Source organism: Lissotriton helveticus, chromosome 1_1, assembly GCF_964261635.1.
Source record: "Lissotriton helveticus chromosome 1_1, aLisHel1.1, whole genome shotgun sequence".
Lineage (NCBI taxonomy): Eukaryota > Metazoa > Chordata > Amphibia > Caudata > Salamandridae > Lissotriton > Lissotriton helveticus.
The window spans coordinates 1,320,619,787-1,320,644,507 of NC_136057.1; the positions used below are offsets into that span (position 1 = coordinate 1,320,619,787).

The 24,721-nt window shown below is 51.1% G+C and overlaps 1 protein-coding gene across 2 annotated transcripts in view; it reads right to left on the reverse strand.

Annotated features, from left to right (window-relative positions):
- AKAP8 (A-kinase anchoring protein 8) overlaps positions 1 to 24,721 on the reverse strand; it is a 925,614-nt gene that overhangs the window by 66,928 nt on the left and 833,965 nt on the right. For both annotated transcript variants that reach the window (XM_078681924.1, XM_078681933.1), the window contains exon 13: positions 2,891 to 2,986. In XM_078681924.1, the coding sequence (XP_078538050.1) occupies positions 2,891 to 2,986 (96 nt within the window). The remainder of the gene's footprint in view (positions 1 to 2,890; positions 2,987 to 24,721) is intronic.

Here is a 24,721-nt window from a genome sequence, read left to right on the forward strand (position 1 = left end):
GCCTCACTCTATGGGAAAACCTGTGGACTCACATTTGAAAAAAATTCTGGTCCTTACACTCATCATGGGAATTGTGCACAATCCAACTGTATAGTTTTACTGATCAACTTGAATGGTTTGGGCAACACCTAGCTTTACATCAGTCATGATAAGAGATCTGCATGGTATTGTGCATTTCTATGAGAATTCAGCATCATTCACCCAACTGCATACCCGATTACAACAAGTACCTGGATATAGTGGGGGGGTGTAACCAAGACGGCAGCTATAAGTACTCCGCCATTCTCTTACGTGCTGATGTGAGTGGACCTGAGCTGGGGTGTCACCGAAACCCCAGTGCTGCTTTTTGCCGTAGAGCCAGCTCTGCAGAGTGGCCTTGACTACAGATGAGTGCGGCAGTCTCCCTGCATAAATCCTCTGATTGCGGACTTACAGAGGTGCGATACCGCAGCCCACCGGAGTGACTGTGGAACTGACGGGTGTTGACTGCTCCTGTCGGGAGTCTGCAGACTCTTCCTGCTGGTAGTGCGACAGTGCCGGCGATTACTGGCCAGGAAGACCACAGCAGCCTGCTTCATGAGTGCCTGGGGGCCTATGGCCCTGTGACAGAGGGCCGTCTCCTAAATTGCAGACACTGGTGGTGCCGAGCAAGGTGGTGCTCGCACGACAACCCCCCACTGGTGAAGACATTATAGTGGTGTGAGGCCAGGGGCCCCCCCAACAGGACCCTGGAGGAAGAGGAGGGACAGCCGGCCCTCGGATTGATGCGACTGAAACCTGCAGCATATTCAGGCCCAGAGGTGGGAGACTGACCAACGGGAGGTGCATTGGGTGGCCCTGCCATGCTCCTAAAAGGGGCATTGTGATTGAGAGCCCCCAGTTTTGTTGTGACCTACTGACAGCCCTGGTGGAGGGGGCTGACTTGCCTATTTCATTAGCCTAGGGCTGCTGCGGCCTGGAGGTACTACTGCAAGACATGGATGAGGTAACTCGAGGAGCGGTGCTGCAACAAGGGATCTCGAGGGGAATCTGAAAAACGCGATGTGACCGGCAGCTAGCTTGACCTGGTGCTATTGAAGTCCTTGGAGAGTGAGACTGGCTTGACTTATTCTCGGACTGCAGTGGAGGCAGCTGGCTTGGTAGAATCACTGTTGCACCTGGGTCATCAGACTGTTGGTGAGTGCATGAGGTGCTGGGTGTCTATGGTGGGTGTCCCCGGACATGAAAGGAGTCTTAGTGTGATGTCAGCCTGTGGGGATCTGGCTGCCACTCGCTGAGTATGTGAAACTATCATTCTCGACGTGCCAAGGTCATTGAAGCGGTTGTGCGAGAGGCACATTGTCTTGGGGTGACCTTCCCCGCGCCTACTCAGAGGGCTAGGCATTTCCTGAGGGCCTGGAAGGTCCTGAGCTGGTGGTGGATTAGGGCATCGCTTAGAGAAGGCAGACCCGGCATCCTGTTCCTGTGTTACATACCATTCCACATTATCCTGAGATCATGGTGAAACAGAGGCCTTCTAAACTGCCCCCCCCCCGGCTGAAGGAGCTATAGCGGCTGGAAAGGCTCAGCAGGTTGGTGGCAATGGGGAACTGTGCAATCTCGAATCTACCCTGGTTAAGTATACTGGGCAGTTTGAACAGATTTTGCAAGCCACCATGTACACTAAAGCCACCCTGGAGCCCAAACGAGATGCAGTTTCCCTGGGCCTCTTGTGGGTAGATCATCAGCGATTAAAGGCAGGGTGGATGACAGGAGTCCTCCTTGACTGTGATGCGCCCCACACTGCAGGACTTGCAGACTCAGGTCCAGGGGATGAGGGCTTTTCGAAGTGTGCTGAGGACCCAAACATGGGATTGTTCCTTGAGAATTGGCTGCTATCCACAGTGTTGACTGTGAAGACACCAATTATTTTCCATTGAGCATGTCCATTGACTACCAGACCTTCAGCTGGACGCTAGCCCACGACCCATATTTGCGAGGCTCCTCAAATACAGAGACAGAGACCTAATCCTTCAGCTTTTTAATTTGAAGGGGCTTTGTAAGTACGAGGGGAGTATGATTCACCATCGAAGTACATCATCGCCGGAACTACTTAACTGTTGTTAAACAACAATTACGGACCTTGGAATGAAGTATGCATTGCTATTTCCTGCTAAACTTTGGGTGGTTGAAGAGGATTCACCTATTTTTACTCATCCCGAGGATGCCTAGACCTGGCTGCATGGTAAAGGCCAAGTGCAGTGGCTGGCTGATACACTGGACGCTGGTAAATGGTTGACGCAAGATCGACCCATAGGAGGAACAGGATGGTGCGAGGACACCCCACAACCGGGCTGACTGCCCAGTAACGAGCGTAGGTGTGGGGGAGCAAATGCTATAGCAGTCTCACAACTACTTTGCAGTTCAGTGATCTGGCCGTGCCATTGACACTGGTTCGGACACTAATGACACAAAGGCTTCTCCTAATGCTGAGCCCAGTCTGGGGGACAATTTGCTGTGATGCGCTCTGGTTGCAATGAGTGGTGAGCCCTGCACCTTCTCTTATGAGCCAGGCATGCTTCTGGGGACCTGTTGGGGAAGGGTTGGACCAAGGCGAGAGGCGGGCACTTAAGGTCATATGATGGGCTGAGTGGTCGGATGTCATTACCCACGGACTGTCACGCCCCACTACACTGTAATGGACTTGAGATTTGTGTGCAGATTTCTTATTGCTGTTCATTGTTTGTAGTACCTGTATGGTCTGTCTGTCCTTCACACCACTGCCACATAATTACACACTAGATGGGGGGAGTACGGCGTCATAAGGCTCGGGCAGGTCAAATGCAGATAGCGGGGTCAAGCCATAGCATTGCATGCACAACCTCATAACTCGAATTCTCCCATAACATACCTTCACATATTTGTCCAACATTTTCACAATGTGCTGATTATTGAGGACACTCTTTGCAACATGGAGACTTGTCCTTTTCAACTGTTCAGCAGTTTCCTATGGAGAAAAAAAATAATGACTAGTGATTAACATATGGTATGGAGACAAGTACACTGCCATCACTGTGAGGAATACCACAAGATAAAGATATGAACAATAGTTACTACCTGTAATCTGTGGTTCTCCAGTATTGGTGTCTTTCATAGATTCACATGCCTGAATCATTCCCCGTCGTCGGAGTGGGAGTCCCACGGTACACAAAAAAGCAATAATATGCCTTAATAACATAGGAAAAACCAGTAATTCCCAACCAGGAAGTAAAGTAGCCTAAGCTACAGGAGAAAAAACTTTCACACTCATGACTATCTTAGTCCTTTTGTATAGTCCAAACTACAGCCAATCAGGCGACAGCACCCACCAGAAGGTTCTCCCCAGAGGCTCGTGCTCTCAGATTTTCTCGCAAGGAGTGATGGTAAACCAATGTAGCCTAAGAACCTCTGAGGGGAGGTGGGCGTTTGCATGTGAATCTATGAAAGACACCAATACTGGAGAACCACAGATTACAGGTAAGTAACTATTGTTCTTCTCCAGTATTAGGGGTGTCTTTCATAGATTCACATGCCTGAATCAGAGTAGATAGCAGAACATATCCATGCCTGGCAGACGCTAATAGTAGCTTAAGCTTGTCAATACGAGTAACACATAACCATGCAATATGTAAATAATACAGTATTAAAAGCATGATAAAATGCAGTTACTTGAGCATGTGCACAATAAAAACATAACAAGCGTCTGACAGCAGTAATAGGAGGTGGGAATAGAGGCTCACCTTAGTAGAAAAGATTACGTAGAACTGCTCGACCCACTGAAGCATTGGTCTCACTGGCCGCATCCAAACAGTAGTGTTTGGTGAAAGTATGCCGACTGGCCCAGGTTGCTGCTCTGCAGATGTGCTGAAGAGGGACTCCAGCAAACAGGGCCGTTGAAGAAGACACTGCCCTTGTAGAATGCACTCTAGGAGCTGCTTGCAGAGGTCTTCCTGCTTGTGCATGGCAAAAAGCAATGGTTGCAGAAATCCATCTTGCAATTGTTTGCTTAGAAACTGCTTGGCCCTTACGAATTGCACCATAAGTGATAAACAGTTGATCAGATTTGCGTAAAGTAGATGTTCTTTGCAAATAGAACTTTAGGCATCTCTTAATGTCCAGAGTATGCAATGCCCTTTCCGCAGGTGATTGTGGATTAGGAAAGAATGTCTTTAAAATTACAGGTTCGTTTAGATGAAAATCCGAAGGCACTTTGGGTATGAATTTCAGATTAGTGCGGAGCAACACAGTCATTTGTGAATTGTAAGAAAGAATGATGTACCGTAAAAGCCTGGATGTCACTGACTCTTCTAGAGGAAGTCAAAGACAAAAGAAGTGACACTTTCTACGTAAGGAAATTCAAATCGGCTCTGTGGATAGGTTCAAAGCGATGGCGCATAATTTGCGCAGTGTTATCAAAAGAGACTAGCTTAAATATGACCAATATTGTTAGGACTCTGATTAGATTTGTCATGGGCACCTCGTTGGTGAGTTCATGAAGCCCTCACCCACCAACCTGGTTGGTGGCATGCTTCATCACCGGGCCCACCCAGTGACACCTAATGTGTCCCGGGTGTGCTGGTATTTTACTGAGAGTGCAGTGTGAGGTGTAAAATGAAGTGTGAGTTAAAACGGCTTGGCGAGGGTCCGAGTACCAGAGGGTAAATTAAATTTTAATATCTCATGCATATGTGTGATACCCGTGTTTTAGCGACACCACCCCCAATTATTAGCGATAATCACAATAATGGTACCACCAGTGCCATTACACTTTTGCCGACTGTAGTCTACCCACTGAGCACTGTAGATTCGGCACTCTATGTATATGACTATGTGGCGAAGACGCCTATTTGACTCTCCTCTTCTTACATGTTTTGTCTATGTCTTCAATGTTGTCGGTACAGGCATATATGAGAAGGGAATCCCCCCTCTCACACTTAGAGAAACACCTTAGTGAGTGTAACACATAGCCTGGATTACACTCCTTTTTAACCTGCACTACACTCTTGTGGGGTGTGGGTTTCAGCGGGCCGGAATGACAGGCGGGAAGGCCAGATATAGTGCGCTATGTTTAGTGAGATTTATTGTGGACACAGGTAGGTGGTGATAACAAGTCTCTGTACAAAGGGCTCTTGGGGTCCTTTGGTCCGGTCCGAGGTAGAGACGAAGTCTGGTCCGGGAGGAAAGGGGAAGACGTCCGGCCGCTGGGCTGCTGTCGTCAGGAAGGTGTGCGTCTTCCGTCTTTTCAGTGCCGTAGGGTCCTTGACATTCGTCGGTGGGCCTCGGAGGTTTGGGGTGAGAGAAGAAACAGAGGGCCGTTAGTATTTTGCTCCTCTCCAGAGTGGTAACAACCACCTACACCGGGAAGTGAGGGAACGGAAAAACGGACAGTGAGGGACGGGTAAAACGGGGAGGTGTAAGAGGCCGACAACTAGGAGGGGGGGGGGGGAACGGGTCGACAGGGTGCTCGTGGTGAGAAAAGGGGGGGTGGTTCTATCTATATATATATATACAGTGCTCTCGTGCTCAGCTAGGTGCAGCGCTCTACTATTTACACTAATTACAGCTATCTACAAAAGGCACACGGAGACGGATGACGGGTACTCACGTGGCCCGCCGCAACTCCCTGGTGAGCTGCGGCCGCTCTCCAGCAACCTCCTGAGGACTCCACCAGTCCTCAGACCACACGTCGCCGTCGTCGTCCTCCTCCGCTTCTTCCGCTTGGTTCTCCGACTCCCCGTCTCTCTCTCTCAGCTCCGGTTCCTTCCTTGCTGCCTTCTGCCACAAGTCCGCGGGTTGGAACGCCCTTCGTTGGGGTTCGCCGGTTTTTCTCTCTTCCGGGTCGTGGTCAGGGGCGGGACTTCCGGGTTCAGGAAGGACTGCTTCCGGTTGTCCGTCTTCCGGGTTCCGTCCTCGGCGTGCCTGCAGAGGGAGAGAGAGAGAAGAAGTCCTATGGAGAGGGAACATGTTATCCTCGGGGGCATACGGACTCCTCCCCGCGCGAGGAAGTATCTCCGTTAAGGCAGGTACCGGGGCTTTCCCACAACTCTATTTTAAAAAGGTCCTGAGGAAAGCCAGATTTGGTTTAAGGCACTGGCTGAAACATGTCGACCAATTGATGGATGTAGGAGGTAGTAACTCGCCTCCCTTAAACATCCCCAAGCCTTATTTTAACCGCTGACGGGGGCCCAGTTATTAAAATTTAATTTACCCTCGGGTACTGGGACCCTCGCCAAGCCGTTTTAACTCACACTTCATTTTACACCTCACACTGCACTCTCAGTAAAATACCTGCTCCGCTGTAATCAGGCGTCGCAGCACACCCGGGACACATTAGGTGTCACTGGGTGGGCCCGATGATGAAGCATGCCACCAACCAGGTTGGTGGGTGAGGGCTTCATGAACTCACCAACGAGGTGCCCATGACAAATCTAATCAGAGTCCTAACAATATTGGTCATATTTAAGCTAGTCTCTTTCGATAACACATATAAACCACGGGGACTCGGACTAGCTTTCTAGTCCTCTCTCTCTCTCTTGATACGCGCATAATTTGCGCTAGCACTACATTGAGATGCCACGATGGAGGTGGACGACGTCCTGGAGGGAACATTCTGAACAGTGCCTTAAAGAATTGTTGTATAATTCTTGACGAGTAAAGAGAAGTGGTCCCATCTTGTCGGTATCTTGAAATCGCTGCCTGGAAAACCTTCAGGGTTGCATGAGACAATCCTGATCTTGCTAGATGTAAGAAAAAAGGCAAGATTTCCTCTGGACTAGCTGAAAAAGGATGAATTCCAGCCGAACGACACCAGATACAAAAACGTTTCCATTTGAGACTGTACGTCTTTATGGTAGCAGGCGCTCTTGCTTTGGCCAGAACTTCCTTGCAATCCGCAGGAATATTTAGATGGGCGAACTCAAGGTACTCAGGCGCCAGGCCGCTAATCTCAGCGATGTCGGGTCCGGATGGTAAATCTGACCGTCCTGAATGGAAAGTAGGTCCGAAATTGGACTCAGCTGAATTGGTTCGCACTCCGATAGGAGAAGGAGCTCAGTGAACCAGTATTGGCGAGGCCATCTGGGAGCAATGAGAATCAGCCGACACGGCTCTTTCTTCATCTTCCTCAGGACTCTGGGAACCAGTGGTATTGGTGGAAAAGCTTAAGCATATATCAGAGACCAGTCTATCGAAAACGCATTACCCTGAGAGTCTTTGTGGGGATGCCAAATTGCAAAGAACCGGCATTTGCTGTTGTTCTTGGTAGCAAAGAGGTCTAGATCTGGATGACTCCACTGTTGGAAGATCCGATCTACCGTCTGCTGATGAAGCTCCCACTCGTGAGTAGACACTGTTGTCCTGCTGAGAGTGTCTGCAAGGACGTTCTCTGTTCCAGGAACATGAACCGCCTGAAGATTTATTCTGTGTCGTATTGCCCATGCCCACAGCTCCTGGGCTTCTTGAGACAACAGAGCTGATCTTGTTCCTCCCTGTTTGTTGACATAGTGCATGCTTGTGGTGTTGTCTGTGGGCACCAACACAGTGGCTCCTTGGATGATTGCGCGAAATGCTTTGAGTGCAAGGAAGATGGCTCTCAGCTCTAACAGATTGATGTGCCAACATCTTTGCAGAGAGCTCCATTTGCCGCTGATTGTCAGCCCTTGAAGATGAGCTCCCCAGCCTTCGAGGGATGCGTCCGTGGTGATCGTAAAGCTTGGCGCATCCTGAAGGAAAGCGCAGCCCTGTCGAAGATTCGTCTTTGTATCCACCAGAGAAGGGAACCCCGAATGCGAGGGGTAATCTTGATGAGATCCTCGAAGGAGCCGGAGACCTGCAGCCATTGTAAGCTGAGTTCCTCCTGAAAAGGCCTCATTCTGAGTTGGCAATTCGGTATCAATGGAATGCAAGACGATACCATCCCCAGAAAGGATTTGAACCGTCGGACTGAAACTGACTTTTTTGAAAGTAGATCCTGAGCCATGTTCTGTATCTTGTTTTGTCTCTCGTCCGAGATGAAGGCTTGGAGCAGCTGGGAGTCTAAGGTTGCTCCCAGGAAAGCCCGTCTTTGTGACGGTACCAACTGGGATTTGCTGATGTTGATGGAGAGACCCAGAGACTGAAAGAGGGTTAGACATTGCTGTACATGATTGTCTGCGTCCTCGTAAGAACTGGCCTTGATAAGGCAGTCGTCTAAATATGGGAATATTTGTATCCCCTCCAGCCGGAGGTGCGCCGCCACCGGGGCCAAAACCTTTGTAAACACTCTGGCTGCCGAGCGCAGCCCAAAGGGAAGAACTCTGAATTGATAATCCCTGCCAGCCACTCTGAATCGCAGGAACTTTCTGTGGCGAGGTAAGATGGGGATGTGGAAATACGCGTCTTGGAGATCCAAGGTGGCCATGTAGTCTCCAGCTGCTAGAAGATGCAGTATTTCTTGTAGCGACAACATTCTGAACGTCAGCTTCTTTAGATATTGGTTTAGGGCACGGAGATCCAGAATCAGACGCCATTCTCCGGATTTCTTCTTTACAAGAAAAAATCTGGAGTAGAATCCTGTTCCCCCTCAGAATTTGAGGAACTCTCTCGATTGCTCCTTTTTTCAACATCAAATTGATCTGGACAAAGAGCTCTCTTAGATGAGCTGGAAGTGGACCTTTCGGGGGAACGTTTGGAGGAAACTGTTCGAATTCTAGGGCATGGCCCTTGGCCACAATGTCCAGGACCCACCTGTCCGATGTTATCGATGACCATTTTGAGTAAAAGATTGATATTTGTCCTCCAATTTTTGCTTGAGAGTGGGGCAGTAGCGGTGGCAGGTGATAAGTCTCATTGACGTTTGTCCTTTCCGTGGTAGGCCGGTTTTCCCCTGTTCTGGGAATAATTATTTCTTCGTTGGCCGTAGGACTGATAGCGCTGAGTTTGGTAGCGCTGATTTCCCTGCCTGTAGGAAGATTGTTGTGTATATCCACCTCTGTTGGAGGACGATCCATGTCCTCTCGCTCCTCGAAAGGGCGGTTTACGAAATTGCAGGGTGCCCAAGGATTTCGCTGTTTCTGTATTCTTTTTTATAGTTTGCAAGGCTTCCTCCACTTGCGGGCCAAACAGAAAATCTCCGTCATACGGCATATCTAATACCTTCGTTTGTACTTCTTGACGGAATGAAGTGGATCGTACACCCCTGTCTACGCAAGACAGCAGCACCCGCCAATTGCCTGAATCCAGTTGAGGCAACATCAACCGTCGAGTCGATCATCTCAGCCGAGATTCTTTCCCCTTCCTGCAGGATTTTCAGCGCCTCAGATTTCGAAGGCTCAGGAAGTAGATTTATGTATGGGAAAATATCCGACCACATCTGTCGGTCATATCTGCCCAGGATGGCCAATGAATTAGCAGCCCGGACCGTGGTAGCTGCCATCGTTGACACACGTTTACCAATAGCATCCAAGCTCCTGCCATCTCTATCCGGTGGGGCTGTAATTGGAGAAGAAGGATTTCTAGATCTCTTTTGGGCCGCTTGAACAATGACTGAATCCAGTTTTGGTTGTCCTATAAGGCAAGCAGGAGATTTTGCAGGTGCCTTATATTTCTTATCGATCCGTGGCAGGACCGGAGGTATGGAAGCTGAGGTAGACATGACCTTAACACCCTCCTGCCAGATGAAGTCTATAATAGGTATAGATTTCGCTTGCTTTCTTGGCTGGTCTTTAAAATCATACAGAAAGCATTCCTGCTCCGTATGTTCCATGTCTATATGGAAGCGCTTCTTAGCCCGCTCCATAAGTAGGTGAAATCCACCCACGTCCACTGGTGGTGAATCCGAGGTAGCCGGAGGAGATGGAGAAGGAGTTTGTACTTGGTAATCATCCCACTCCGACATCATGGACCTGTCATCAACCTCTCCATCCTCTCTTTCTTCTTCGTCAGAAGAATGTTGTTCGTTTGGCTGGTTGGACGGTGTAAGAGGAGGAGACCTTGGAGGTCTGAAGTCTGGTAAAGGCGTTTCCACCGCCGGTGTAGGAGGCACAGAGCCTGTAGATTCTGATGGCGGAAAACGCCTGTAATAGTCGTCCAGCATGCATTGAAGATTGGTAAGCAACGTCTTCCTGATACTTTATGTTCAGCTCGGAAGGACTTGTCGCCATTCCAAAGGTTTCTTCAATGACAGAATCCTCCTCACTGTCTTCAGAGTCAAGAAGCTTGTTTGGAACCTGCAGAGGCCCCCTTTGTGGTGAAAAATGCAGAGGTGATAACTGCTCCAAGGTGGAACCACGTCTCTGGAGCAAAGACGGCTTTGGCGTCGACAGAAGAGCCATAGATGGCGACCACACTTGCAGAGTGGTACAAGAGGATACCTGCGGCGTCGACGGTGGGTCCACCAAAGGACTCATTGACTTGGATTTGGGTTTAGACGACGACGAGGTCGTTGACGGTGCAGAAATCGGCGTCGACAATGATGGTTCCGTCGACGGTGGTGTTTTCGTCAACGGTATTGGCTTCGTCGACGGTATTGGCTTCGTTGACAGTGTTATCTTCGTCGACGATGGTGCCTTCGTCGTCGACGGTGCCTTCGTCGACATCATCGTCGACGGTGTGGTACTCGTCGACGAGCCCGTCAACGGTAGTTTCTTCGTCGGCAGAAGAGCAAGCGTCGGCGATGTCGTCGATCTTTTTTAGATAGGTCTAACAGTGACATAGACCATCGTCGGCGATGAAGACGCCGTCGACAGAATCATCTGTGGTTTAGGAGATGAAAAAGTTACCGTCGACGTGGATGTAGCGTCGACGAAGATCTCCGTCGACGCTACATCCACGTCGACGACGGCGTTGTCGACAGAGGCTGAATCTGAGGTAAAATCTTCTCAGATGTCTGAGGTAACTTTTTGGTGGATCTTCTCGGGGGCGTAGATGGACCACCTTTCTCCTTAACAGGGGGAGTAGCCTTAGATGTGGAAGGCCTTTTAGACCCCTTAGTTGGTAGTTGTTTCTTAGCAACTTTAGCCCCAGGAGAAGTTAACACCTCAGCAGCAGCTCTCTTCCTAGAGGCTGAAGTAGACCCAGAGGCAATACTGCCTACCTCAGAAGCAGGATAATCAGAATCCTTAAGCTTTTGTAGCTTCTTTTAGGAAGGGTGACCCACCTGTATCCCATCCTGCCCTGCCAGGGCAGGTAGGTAGGTCAGTTCTCTTTTTACAGGACAGAGGATCCTGAGAGACTAGTGGTTAAACTTTCTTTTTGCTTCTCTGAGGAGCAGGGAGTATTGCGTGCAGCTATAATGAGGATTTACCTGGAGCAGAGCAATTAATACAGGTAATATAACAATCCCTTTTCAAGCAGGGACTTTCATTTATAGTCATAAATACCGAATAGACTAGCAAACCAAGTTACAAAAGACAGAGAAAAAGGCATGAAACACACTTTCCAAAATAATTCAGTAATGAATGTGGCCCTTCCAAGCATCTGCCCTGTAATCAGAGTCCAAACAATAATATCTAGTTAAAGATATGCTTCAACTGTGGCCATTACATGGATGGGGGGGGGGGGCTCCTGAGGTCTCCCTGTGGCTTAAAGACATCAAGGAGTGGACCTTGGCCAAGGAGACGCATATGCAGCGCACGCGCCTAGATGACAAACTCCAGGATGATTTGCAGGCATGGCGGTTGATGTGTGCAGAGGGGGCACCGTCTGAGGATTCAGATGCCACTAGTGCTGATTTGTTTACCCCTGAGGGGTCGGATTCTGAAGGGGAGACGGGAGGGGGAGGGATCTGATCTCGAATGTGTGCCCTAGTGAGCGCGCACTGATATTCCCTGTTATGTGATGATGTGATTTGCCGGGATACCCAAGTGATTGTTACTACATATGATGTCCACACCTTACTAGGCCTAGTATCGGATGACTTAATTATTGTACGTACCCTATTATTGATGTCATGTATGAGGGGGGGTGAGTTTTTTGGTTCATGTTCAGTGTATAATTAGTACAAATGTGTTTGTTTCCGCGGACAACGATCAAGGGCCCAGGAGGATACGACAGAGACCATGCCTGAAAATTAACGGACGCTGGAGATATGTACAGTGTACGACTAGATATGCTTTTGAGTGTATTTTCCACTGTTATCGCGCCGCCCGGCCTCTGGGATGTGGGCCGTGAGGCTGTGTATGGTTTGATTGATACATATGTCTTACTAATAATTGCTGCGGCCTGTGGTTGGTTTGTCGGCCCGGGTCTTTTCTGTGTCCACAATAAACATATAAAAAAAAAAAAAAAAGATATGCTTCAACCTCCAAGTAGCCGCTTTGCATACAAGATAAATGGAAACATTTGTATATAATGCAGCAGTAGCTGCTTTACCCCTTGTCAAATTGTTGTCGGCTTACCAGAAAAAGTCCTATGAACATTGTGACTCCATAGATACCCACAGCATGGGCGAGAGCCCAATATGGCACCTTGGGCCTATGCACTAGTATATGCAAATATTGTTTGAACAATTGTTTCTTAACTTCGGTCTCAAGTTATGAAGCATTAATAACTGTTATAGGACACTGGAACAAGACCGGTCTTATGACTATTCTTTTGGCTTGCGCAGCATAAAGGTACAGTGCTAGTGACATGTTTATTTTTTGTAATATAGTGCATATGTTAGTAGACTAAGGGCCAGATGTAGGTAGGCAAATACCGGTCGGTAACGGACGAAAATACCGGTATTTGCATTTCGACAAGTAGGGGCTCAAAAAACTACACAATCGGTAAATTTACCAATTCGGTAAAGTTACCGACTCTGTAAATTTACCGACTCTGTAAATTTACCAATTCGGTAAATTTACCGAATCGGAAAATTTACAGAGTCGGAAACTTTACCGAATCGGTAAATTTACTGAATCGGTACATTTACAGAGTCGGAAACTTTACCGAGATGGTAAATAAGAAATGGTAAAAATGCATTTTGAGATTTTTAAAATTTTTTTTTGCAGGGTTTTATATAGCGCGAACTAGACCCTAACCGAATCAGGTATCAGAGCGCTTTACATAGCACCAGTTACGTTACATGAGGACATACTTTCATTTTTTTAGGCACGGGGAGATTAAGTGATTTGCCCAGAATCACAGGAGGTTTTTTGGCGTCGTTACGGAGACTCGAACCCAGATCCCCAGGTCCGAGGTCGAGCTCCTTAGCCGTTAGGCCAACCCCTCTCCCCTATCCCTCTCCTTGAGATGTAGGTAACCTCTAAAATACCGATTTTGCATGAAAATCGGTATTTAAGAGTCTATTTACCATGGATTGAAAGCAGGTGGTAACCAGGTGCAGGCTATAAAAAAAGGGCCCAAAATGCAACAGTTTGACCAGAATGGCGGTATTCTATGCGATTGCGAGGCGGCTACGGCTACAGGCAGAAGGAGAGAGGGTCTGGAGAAGGGAGGAGCAGGTCTACAGACAGAGGATTACCCTATTCCAACTCACTGATGCAGAGATTCAACAAAGGTACAGGCTACATCCCCAAACCATCCTGGACTTGATCAGGGACCTGCACCCACTTTTGGAGCATCCAACCCCAAGGGCACACGCCATCCCACCCCATGTGCAGGTGCTGTGTAGCCTACACCTGCTTGCCTCTCGCAGTTACCAGAGCGTCATTGCTGCGGTAGGTGGGGTGTCCCAGCGCTGCCTGTCCCGCTTCTTTAGGAAGTTCCTAGAGGCCATGATTCAGCGAATGCATAACTACATCACCTTTCCTAAAACGCACGCAGAACTGCTCAGGACAAAGACAGGGTTCTATCAAATAGCGCACTTCCCCAACGTCATCGGTTGCATTGATGGCACCCACATTCCAATTTGCCCACCTTCTGACACAGAGTACATCTACAGGAACCGAAAATCAACCCACACCATAAATGTGCAAGTTATCTGCGATGCCAACTACATCATCACGGATATAGTGGCCAAGTTTCCAGGCAGTACCCACGACATTTTCCAGAACAGTGGGATCTACGCACGCCTGACTGCGGGGGAATTTGGCGCAGGCTACGTGCTAGGTAAAACAGTGTGTGACACTCCCTTGATACATTTTTCAGATGTATGTTAATGTGTGCATGTGTGTAACGTTTGTCTCATTTTTAAATAGGGGCTAGTGCATATGCCGTCCGGTCCTTCATCCTAACACCCTACCTCAACCCTTCAACCCTCAGCCAGAGGCGATACAACAGGGCACACAAATCCACCAGGAACATTGTGGAGCGAACTTTTGGCCTGTGGAAAAGCAGGTCCTGCTGCCTCCACAAAAGTGGAGGGGCACGCCAGTACACACCAGTGACCTGCTGCAAGATAATTGCAACCTGTGCAATGTTGCACAACCTTGCCATGAAGAAGGGCACCGAGGTGGAATTATCAGATTATGAGGACCATGATGACGAACAAGCACTGCCTGAACCCAACACTGCAGGAGTTGCAATACCAACAGATGGCAGACACAGACGGGAAGAGATCACACGCAACTACTTTTAAGTAAGTAAAGAGACACAGACAGGTGGAGTATGCACCCAACGTAGTTTAATTTTGTCACTACACAGGTTCCAAAAGCACAATTGTGCAACTCAAACAGTATACATTCAAAGATGTTAGTCCTGGGTCACTTCCCCATTAACTGATTTACTCATTTTCGTCCACGCCTACCAGTGCCAGATGTTTGTGGCTGGCTGTCTTCACTTGGCGTTTGGGCTGCTGCCTCACCCTGGCACCTGCTGCTTCTCCGTGTCTCTACGACAAGGGCGCTTGCCATGCTGCTCCTACTTGTGCTCCCTTCACCCTCTGGCACATCCAGAGCAGCAGTTTTTGCTGCTTGTGCATTTATCAGCACCTCAACAGCACTGGTCAGACTAGCAATGCCCCTATTTACCTCATTGCTATTTTGCATGAGTCCCTCCTGCATGTTAATGCACCCCCTGCATAGCAGGGAAGTGGCTGTGGCCAGGCGGTTGATGGCTTTATTTTGTTGCTGTGCACGCTGCTTCTCCTTGCACCTTGATGCAAATTCCTTATCTAGTTTGGTGCACAGAAGCTGCACCGATTGTGACATATCATGCATCCCTGCAGCAATATCCTTGTTGAAATCAACTATTTCTCTGATGCCCTTCCCTATGTCTTCGATATTGTTGTTTAGGGTCCTCATTTGGCGCTGGACAGACATGATGGCCTTTCCCTGCATCCTTTGGATCTTCACCATGCTCCCCTCCAGGCCACGGAACACACTGGGACCCTCCACACGTGCAGCTACACTGCTTTCTCGGAGCCTGCGGCGACTGGAAACATTACGGGACACCTCTGCACTGGACGGCAGTGCTACCTTCACCAGGCAAGGTGTGTGTGTCTTCCCGCTACATGTCACCTGCTGATGACTCCATTTCCAATAGTGGGGAAACAACATGCCTCCTGCTCTGTTGTGCGGCAGGTGTTGTCACAGGCAGTGAGGCTGGCATTTCTGGGGATGACAGTTACAGAGGGGATTGTGTACGTTCTGGGGACGCCTGCAACTCTGGAGCCATTTCTGTGTCTTGGGATGGTGGCTGTGTACTTGGTGCACCTGTGTCCTCTGATACATTCTGTGCACTTGGACCTGACTCCTGACTCCCATCCCTCTCTGGTGCCGTGCTTTCAGTCTCCCGGGAACGCCTGCGAGATGTCTCACCTGTAGACATATCAATCAATCAATCAATCAATCAGGTCATTTATATAGCGCACTACTCACCCGTAGGGTCTCAAGGCGCTGGTATGGGGGGGTGCCGTTACTGCTCGAACAGCCAGGTCTTGAGCTTCTTCCTGAAGGAGAGGTGGTCTTGGGTCAGGCGCAGGTCGGTTGGGAGTGAGTTCCAGGTCTTGGCGGCCAGGTAGGAGAAGGACCTTCCTCCTGTTGTCGCTCTTCGAATGCGGGGGACGGCGGCGAGGGCGTGGCTGGTTGATCTGAGGAGGCGCTTGGGGGTGTAGAAGTTGATCCGGTTGTTGAGGTAGCTCGGGCCTTGGTTGTGTAGGGCTTTGTGTGCGTGGGTGAGGAGACGGAAGGTGATTCTCTTGTTGACCGGGAGCCAATGCAGATCTCTCAGGTGTCCGGAGATGTGGCTGCGTCGGGGGATGTCGAGGATGAGTCTGGCCGAGGCGTTCTGGATCCGCTGGAGTCTCTTCTGGAGCTTGGCGGTGGTTCCGGCGTAGAGGGCGTTGCCGTAGTCCAGTCGGCTGGTGACGAGGGCCTGGGTGACCGTCTTCCTTGTCTCGGTGGGGATCCACCGGAAGATCTTGCGTAGCATGCGCAGGATGTAGAAGCAAGACAAGGAGACAGCGTTTACTTGTCTGGTCATGGAGAGGGAGGAGTCCAGGATGAAGCCCAGGTTGCGTGCGTGGTCCGTCGGTTTGGGTGCGGTGCCCAGGGCGGGGGGCCACCAGGAGTCGTCCCAGGCGGAGGGCGCGGAGCCCAGGATGAGGACCTCCGTCTTGTCCGAGTTCAGTTTCAGGCGGCTGGTCGTCATCCATTCGGCTACCTCTCTCATCCCTTCGTGCAGGTTGGCTCTGGCGGTGGCGGGGTCGTTGGTCAGGGAGAGGATCAGCTGGGTGTCGTCGGCGTAGGAGATTATGTTGAGGTTGTGTTGGCGTGCGATGGCCGCGAGGGGGCTCATGTAGACGTTGAAGAGGGTGGGACTCAACGAGGATCCTTGAGGGACGCCGCAGATGACTTTGGTGGCCTCTGACTTGTACGGTGGTAGGCGGACTCTTTGTGTTCTTCCGGCGAGAAAGGAGACGATCCATTCCAGTGCCTTGTCCTGGATTCCGATGTTGCCGAGGCGCTGTATTAGAGTGCGGTGGCAGACAGTGTCGAAAGCCGCGGAGAGGTCCAGGAGGATGAGGGCCGCTGTCTCTCCGTCGTCCATCAGAGTTCGTATGTCATCGGTGGCCGCGATGAGGGCGGTCTCGGTGCTGTGGTTCGCTCGGAAGCCAGACTGTGAGGGGTCGAGGGATCCGTTCGTCTCGAGGAAGGCGGCCAGCTGTTTGTTGACGGTCTTCTCGATGACTTTGGCCGGGAACGGGAGGAGCGAGATGGGACGGTAGTTCTTGAGGTCGGTGGGGTCTGCTGTGGGTTTCTTGAGAAGAGCGCTGAGTTCGGCGTGCTTCCAGCTCTCAGGGAAGGTGGCGGTGTCGAAGGAGGTGTTGATGATGTCCCGCAGGTGGGGTGCGATGACAGCGTCGGCCTTGTTGAAGACGTGGTGAGGGCAGGGGTCAGTCGGAGATCCGGAATGGATGGAGTTCATTGTGCGGATGGTGTCTTCGGTGCTGATCGGCGTCCAGGTGCGGAGGGTGGTGGTGGGTGGCGTTGTTGCGGTTGTGGCTTGCGTTGGTTGGTTGCTGAAGCTGTTGTGTATGTCCGCGATCTTGTTGTGGAAGTAGGATGCGAGGGAGTTGCAGAGGTCCTGCGACGGGGTGATGTCATTGTTTCCGGCGTTGGGGTTGGAGAGCTCTTTCACGATGTTGAAGAGTTCCTTGCTGTCGTGTGCGTTGTTGTCCAGCCGGTCCTTGTATGTATTTTTCTTGGTGGCGCGGATCAGTTGGTGGTGTTTCCGGGTGGCGAGCTTGAGGGTGGTCATGTTGTCCGCCGTTGGTTCCCTTCTCCAGACTTTCTCGAGGGCTCGACAGTTCTTCTTGGAGCTCTTGAGTTCGTCGGTGAACCATGGTGTTTTTCTGCTGCAGGGTCTGCTGGGCGGGGTTCTCAGAGGGGCGAGTTCGTCCGCGCTGTTGTTGATCCACTTCGTGAGGTTGTCGGCGGCCTGGCTGGGGTTCGCTGAGCTGGCGGGGGGGTGCTGGCTCAAGGAAGCGGTGAGCTGGTCAGCTGTGATCTTGTTCCAGCTTCTTCGGGCAACCTGTTGCTGGTGTTGGTGGATCGTCGTTCTTTTGAAGCTGAAGTGGACGCAGCTGTGGTCCGTCCAGTGGAGTCCTGTTGTGTGGCTGAAGGTGATGTCTTTGCTGGATGAGAAGACGGCGTCGAGTGTGTGTCCGGCGAGGTGGGTGGGGGTGGTCACCAGTTGCTTGAGTCCGAGGTTGGCGAGGTTGTCGAGCAGGCTGATGGTGTTGCGGTCGCTGTTGTTCTCCAGGTGGAAGTTGAGGTCCCCCAGGAGGATGTAGTCGGCGGAGGGGAGGGCATGCGGGCTGGCGAAGTCGGCGATGTCCTCGCTGAATCGTGTGCGTGGACCCGGGGGTCGGTAGATCAGGGTGCCTCTGAGGGTGGTCTTCGGGTTGGTGTGGATCTGGAAGTGCAGGTGTTCAGCGGTGGTTAGGGTGTCGTCGGTGTTGGTCGTGATGCGGATGGTGTCTCTGTGGATGATGGCGATGCCTCCTCCCGTCTGGTTGGCGGTGCGGTCCCTCCGGATGATCTTGTAGCCCTCCGGGATGGCGATGGCGATGTCTGGGGCTGAGGAGGCGTTCATCCAGGTCTCGGTGAGGAAGGCCACGTCAGGGGCGGTGGTGTCGAGGAGGTTCCAGAGTTCTACGGCGTGTCTGTGGACGGAGCGGGTGTTGAGCAGGATGCACTTGAGGTGGTTGCTGCTGGTGTTCGGCTTGGCGGGTGCAGGGAAGGTCCGGATGCAGGTGAACTTGCAGGCGTGGCAGCTGAAGGGTCCGTGGGTGTGCTTCGGGGCGGTTCGATGACATCCTGGGATGCGGCCGGTGTTGAGTGCGGTGAGATCGGCGGCGGTGTAGGTTCGTCGGGTCGGCTTCCGTCGGTGGGGACCAGGGGTCCTGGCGCTGGTCGCGATCCGGTCGCGGACGGGCGCAGACGGGCTTACCTTTGGCGCACAATCGGCGCGCCCGCTGCGCGTGACCGCTGCGCGTCCGCACGGTCGCCATTTAAGGCCAAGTGCGCGGGTGGGCGGAGCAGCTGGGAGGCGGGAGCGGGGAGGGTACAGAAGAGAAAAGGGGCGTGGGAAAGCGGTGGTGGCGGGAAGGGAGAGCGGAGGGCGGCGAGGTAGGCGGACAACCAGGAAGGAAAACGTAAACACAGGCACAACAAAATCACTAAAAACAGGCACAAATGGCGGCAAAAACAAGGCAAAAGACAACACCTAGCAGCAGTAACAGGAGAGCCGGCAGGCGATCGCGGAGCACGCCGGAGGGGGCGTGGTCAGCGGCAGCGAGGCAGAGGTGGCAGGGCAAGGGGCACACGCAGCAGCTGGTGGCCGTGCGGCGCGGGGGTGTCCCACAAGTGGGTCACACTCACCTGCGTCGCACGGTCGCCATTTAAGGCCAAGTGCGCGGGTGGGCGGAGCAGCTGGGAGGCGGGAGGGTACAGAAGAGAAAAGGGGCGTGGGAAAGCGGTGGTGGCGGGAAGGGAGAGCGGAGGGCGGCGAGGTAGGCGGACAACCAGGAAGGAAAACGTAAACACAGGCACAACAAAATCACTAAAAACAGGCACAAATGGCGGCAAAAACAAGGCAAAAGACAACACCTAGCAGCAGTAACAGGAGAGCCGGCAGGCGATCGCGGAGCACGCCGGAGGGGGCGTGGTCAGCGGCAGCGAGGCAGAGGTGGCAGGGCAAGGGGCACACGCAGCAGCTGGTGGCCGTGCGGCGCGGGGGTGTCCCACAAGTGGGTCACACTCACCTGCGTCGCACGGTCGCCATTTAAGGCCAAGTGCGCGGGTGGGCGGAGCAGCTGGGAGGCGGGAGCGGGGAGGGTACAGAAGAGAAAAGGGGCGTGGGAAAGCGGTGGTGGCGGGAAGGGAGAGCGGAGGGCGGCGAGGTAGGCGGACAACCAGGAAGGAAAACGTAAACACAGGCACAACAAAATCACTAAAAACAGGCACAAATGGCGGCAAAAACAAGGCAAAAGACAACACCTAGCAGCAGTAACAGGAGAGCCGGCAGGCGATCGCGGAGCACGCCGGAGGGGGCGTGGTCAGCGTCAGCGAGGCAGAGGTGGCAGGGCAAGGGGCACACGCAGCAGCTGGTGGCTGTGCGGCGCGGGGGTGTCCCACAATATGGGGGACATATGAGCGTACATTAGCTAAGTGCTACTGCCTCACAGCCACTACAAATAAATAATTTTCACTTGAACAATGTACATGTTGCCTGTGCTTCTTTCTGTCTGGAATCATTTCCCTAACTTGCTTGTTGCTATGCTGTATGACATTGACTTTCATTTCCTGCATACATGTCCCATAATGCATTGCTCCTGTGTAGTGCTAGCTGTACTGGACTGGGGTTCACTTAGCCAGATAGGGTAAAGGGAAGAATGATGGTGTGGGGGGGATTGCTGTGCATGCGTCTTACCTTTTCTGCTGGCAGCTCTGGCTGAGCTGTCTACTTCTCCCAGTCCGCAGACGCTTTCAGGTTCTATGGTTGAGCTCACCATCTCCTCCAGGTCAGTTAGGGGGGGTGCTGGGTTCTTCCCTCCACCAGTTTTGCTTGCCTGCTTGTGGTGTTCAGAGATTTTTTTTTTGGTCAGGCTCCTGAGGTCGTACCACCTCTTTTTAAGGTCCTCTACGTCTCTAGGAGTCACTCCAACTGCATTAACTTTTTCTTGAATGTGCAGCCAAATGTTCCTTTTTGCAGACTCAGCCACAGTGAGGGACTGCCTGCCAAACAGTTTTCTGTACTCCTTCACCACCTCCTCAACAAGGACCTGCAGCTCCATGCTGCTGAATTTCAGTTTCCTCTTCCTCTCTGGCTGATCTTAGTCTGTGCTGCTTGCCATTTTTCTAATTTAAAAGTACACAAAACTCTTTCTGCTGCTCAGGGTCTCTGCTCAGCTCCAACTGCCTCTCCAGAAGCTTCTAATTAGTTTCAGCTTCCTGTGTAGCCACGTCCTGATAGCGAGGGGGAGGGTGATGGCACCTGATTGGCTGCCTGAATCAGTTTCACTTTTCTTTGGTTTCGGATTCGGTATTTACCGAATCGGTATTTCCCATTCATTCCAATGGGCCAAAAGGCCCATTGGATTGAATGGGAAATTCCGATTCGGTAAATACCGAATGACCGATTCCGATTTTTACCGATTCGGTAAAGAATACCGATTTTTTACCTACATTGCATTTACAGACTCAAATACCGAATCGGTAAAATTCGGTATTTAAGAATCGGTAAAATGCAATTACCTACATCTGGCCCTAAGGGTCTAAATTAGAGTTTGGCAGACAGGGTACTCCATCAAAAACATGATGGAGTACCCTGTCCGTGTGAACGCACAAATCAAGTACACTTGTCTGTTAATGAGAGACAGCAATCAAGCACATCATGGTGGGGCATTTATTTTGGCTTAAGCCTAGAGATGCACAGCATTTCAACTTCCAAGTATACTTTGCCAGCAACAGCTGGTGCAATCTACTTGTAACATTGGACATTAATGATCTATATTGAAATAGTTGAGGCGGACATGCACATAATAGATTGTGCAAGTTAAGCGGAGATGAACAAGTTACTTACCTTCGGTAACGCTTTTTCTGGTAGATACAATATCTGCTTGTGGATTCCTCACCTTGTGAATATCCCCCTTGCGTCAGCAACGTTCGGAAAATTCTTTGTAGCAGGCCTGAGTAGGCGACGTCATAGGAGCACGGCTTCGCGCGCGACTCCGTCTGACGTCACTGACTCCTTATTAGGCCCATGTCGGCGTGATTACATCAGTTCCGCCCTTTTTTCCGTGCCTTCGAGGCACCCGGACGGACCAATGACAGTAGACATATACACAGTACACGCAGTACAAAATCAAGGAAAACACACATAGTGTGAAGCAAATGCAATAAAACATTTGAATAAAACAACTCCTTGACAATAAAATAAATACATTACAGTAACTCTGGTATAGAAGAGTGGACAACGGGGAGGCGGGAGGGTCAGTGAGGTATCCACAGGCAGATATTGTATCTACCAGAAAAAGCGGTACCGAAGGTAAGTAACTTGTTCTTCTGATAGATACATCTGCCGTGTGGATTCCTCACCTTGTGAATAGAGTCCCACAGCAGTCCCCACACCCGGAGGAGGGTGTCCACCCTGCTATACCAGGAAATCCTGGAGGACAGAACGCGCGAAGTGGCCATCCCTCCTCACCTCAGTATCTAAGCAGTAGTGCTTTGCAAAAGTGTGGAGGGAGGCCCAAGTCGCGGCTCTGCAAATATCCTCAACAGGAACACCTCTAGACAAAGCAGATGATGCAGACTTTGCTCTAGTTGAATGAGCCCTGATACCCTCAGGAGGGTCCTTACCGGCCAGAGAGTAGCAAATCTTGATGCACAGGATTATCCATCTGGAAAGTGTGCGCTTGTGCACCGCTCTGCCCTTTTTGCAGCCAGCAAAACCCACGAAGAGCTGATCATCCACACGATAGTCTCTAGTCCTATCGAGATAGAAACTGACTGCTCTCTTAGGGTCCAAGCGATGAAGCCTCTCCTCCTCCTTGGAAGGGTGAGCGGGAGGATAGAAGGTAGGAAGGGTAATGGATTGTCCTAGATGGAAGGGAGTTACCACCTTAGGAAGAAAAGCAGCCCTGGTCCTGAGAACCATTCTTTCAGCATGAATGGTCAAGAACGGGGGCTTGGAACTAAGAGCCTGAAGCTCACTTACCCTCCTTGCCGAGGTAATTGCAACCAAGAAGACCGTTTTAAAAGAAAGAAGCCTCATGGGACACTTGTGTAAGGGTTCGAAGGGAGAACCCATCAAAAAGGTTAACACAAGATTCAAATCCCAATGAGGAACAATAAAAGGAGTAGGAGGGAACATATTAGTGAGACCCTTCAAAAATCTTAAAACCACAGGAGACTTAAAAAGAGAAGGCTGATTCGGCAAACAGAGAAAAGCCGATAAAGCCGAAAGATAACCCTTGACTGTGGCAACAGCAAATCCTTGCTGCGCCAGAGAAAGTGCAAACTGTAAAATGTCAGACAAATTAGCCTTCAAAGGGTCAACAGCTCTCTCCCCACACCAAGAGACGAATTTAGACCACCTATAAGAATAGATGGACTTAGTGGAGTCACGCCTGGCAGAAAGAATGACATCCACCACATCGTGAGGGAGAGAAAAGGAATTCAAGTTGCCCCGTTCAATCTCCAGGCATGAAGGTGTAATATCTGGAGGTGGGGGTGTAGAACCTGCCCCTCCATCTGAGAGAGGAGGTCTGCCCTGAGAGGGAGACGGAGCGGCGGATGAGAGGAGAGGTGGAGAAGATCTGTGTACCACACCCTTCTTGGCCAATCCGGGGCGACCAATATGACTTAGGCCCGGTCTTGACGAATCTTCCTCAGAACCCGAGGAATCAAAGGTATGGGAGGAAACGCGTAAAGGAGTTGTCTTCCCCAACTCAACTGAAACGCGTCCCCCAAAGCTCCTTGCAGCAGATACTGGAGACTGCAAAAAGACGGGCAGTGAGCATTCTCGTGAGTGGCGAACAGGTCCACCCGAGGAGTTCCCCACATCTGAAAGATGTCGTGAACTACCTCTGGATGGAGCCTCCACTCGCGGTCAGCCGAAAACTGCCGACTGAGAGTGTCCGCACGAACGTTCAGAACCCCGGTCAGATGATTTGCCATCAGACAAATCTGATGGTCCTGAACCCATGACCAGAGACGCAGAGCCTCCCTGCTGAGACACTGCGACCCCACTCCTCCCTGCTTGTTGATATACCACATTGTGGTCGTGTTGTCCGTCAGGACTTGAACCGACTGACCGCGAAGGGAAGGGAGGAAGGCCTTGAGCGCCAAACGTATCGCCCGCAATTCCAGAAGGTTGATATGAAGCAACCTTTCTTCTGGAGACCAAAGACCCTTGACCTCCAGATCCCCCAGATGAGCACCCCACCCTAGAGTGGATGCCTCCGTTATCACCGTGGCCACCGGCGGAGGTAGATGAAAAGGCTTCCCTTGAGACAGGTTGCCTTCCACACTCCACCAAGACAGATCCGCCGCAGTTTCTCTGGAGATCCTGACCGACTCCCTGAGATCTCCGTGGTGCTGATACCACTGCCTGCGGAGGCACCACTGGGGTGCCCTCATGTGCCAGCGTGCATGGTTGACCAGGAGAATGCAAGAAGCCATCAGACCGAGCAGGCAAAGAACCTTCAGGACTGGAACGACCGCTCCATTGCAGAACAAGGGAATCATTTCCTGAATGTTGCGAATCCTTTGAGGAGGAGGGAAAGCACGACACATAGCTGTGTCCAGTACAGCACCTATGAACAGGTTGCGCTGGGAGGGCACCAGGTGAGATTTGGGTACATTTATTGAAAAACCCAACCTGTGTAACAACTGAGTTGTCTCCTGCAGATGACGGAGCACTGTCTCTGGAGATTCCGCTTTGATCAGCCAATCGTCCAGGTACGGGAATACTGAAACCCCCGACCTTCTGAGATGTGCAGCCACCACAGCCATCACCTTGGTGAAAACTCGAGGCGCAGTAGTAAGCCCAAAAGGAAGGACCGCAAACTGGTAGTGTTGCGTTCCCACCGTAAAACGGAGATACTTTCTGTGCGACTTCAGGATGGGAATATGAAAATACGCATCCTTCAAATCGATCGACACCATCCAGTCTTCTTCCATCAGCGCTTGAAGAACCTGTGCAAGTGTGAGCATTTTGAACTTCTCCTGTTTGAGATAGAGGTTCAAAACCGTGAGGTCCAGGATCGGACGTAACCTGCCATCCTTTTTGGGAATCAGAAAATACCGGGAGTAGCACCCCTGACCCCTTTCCT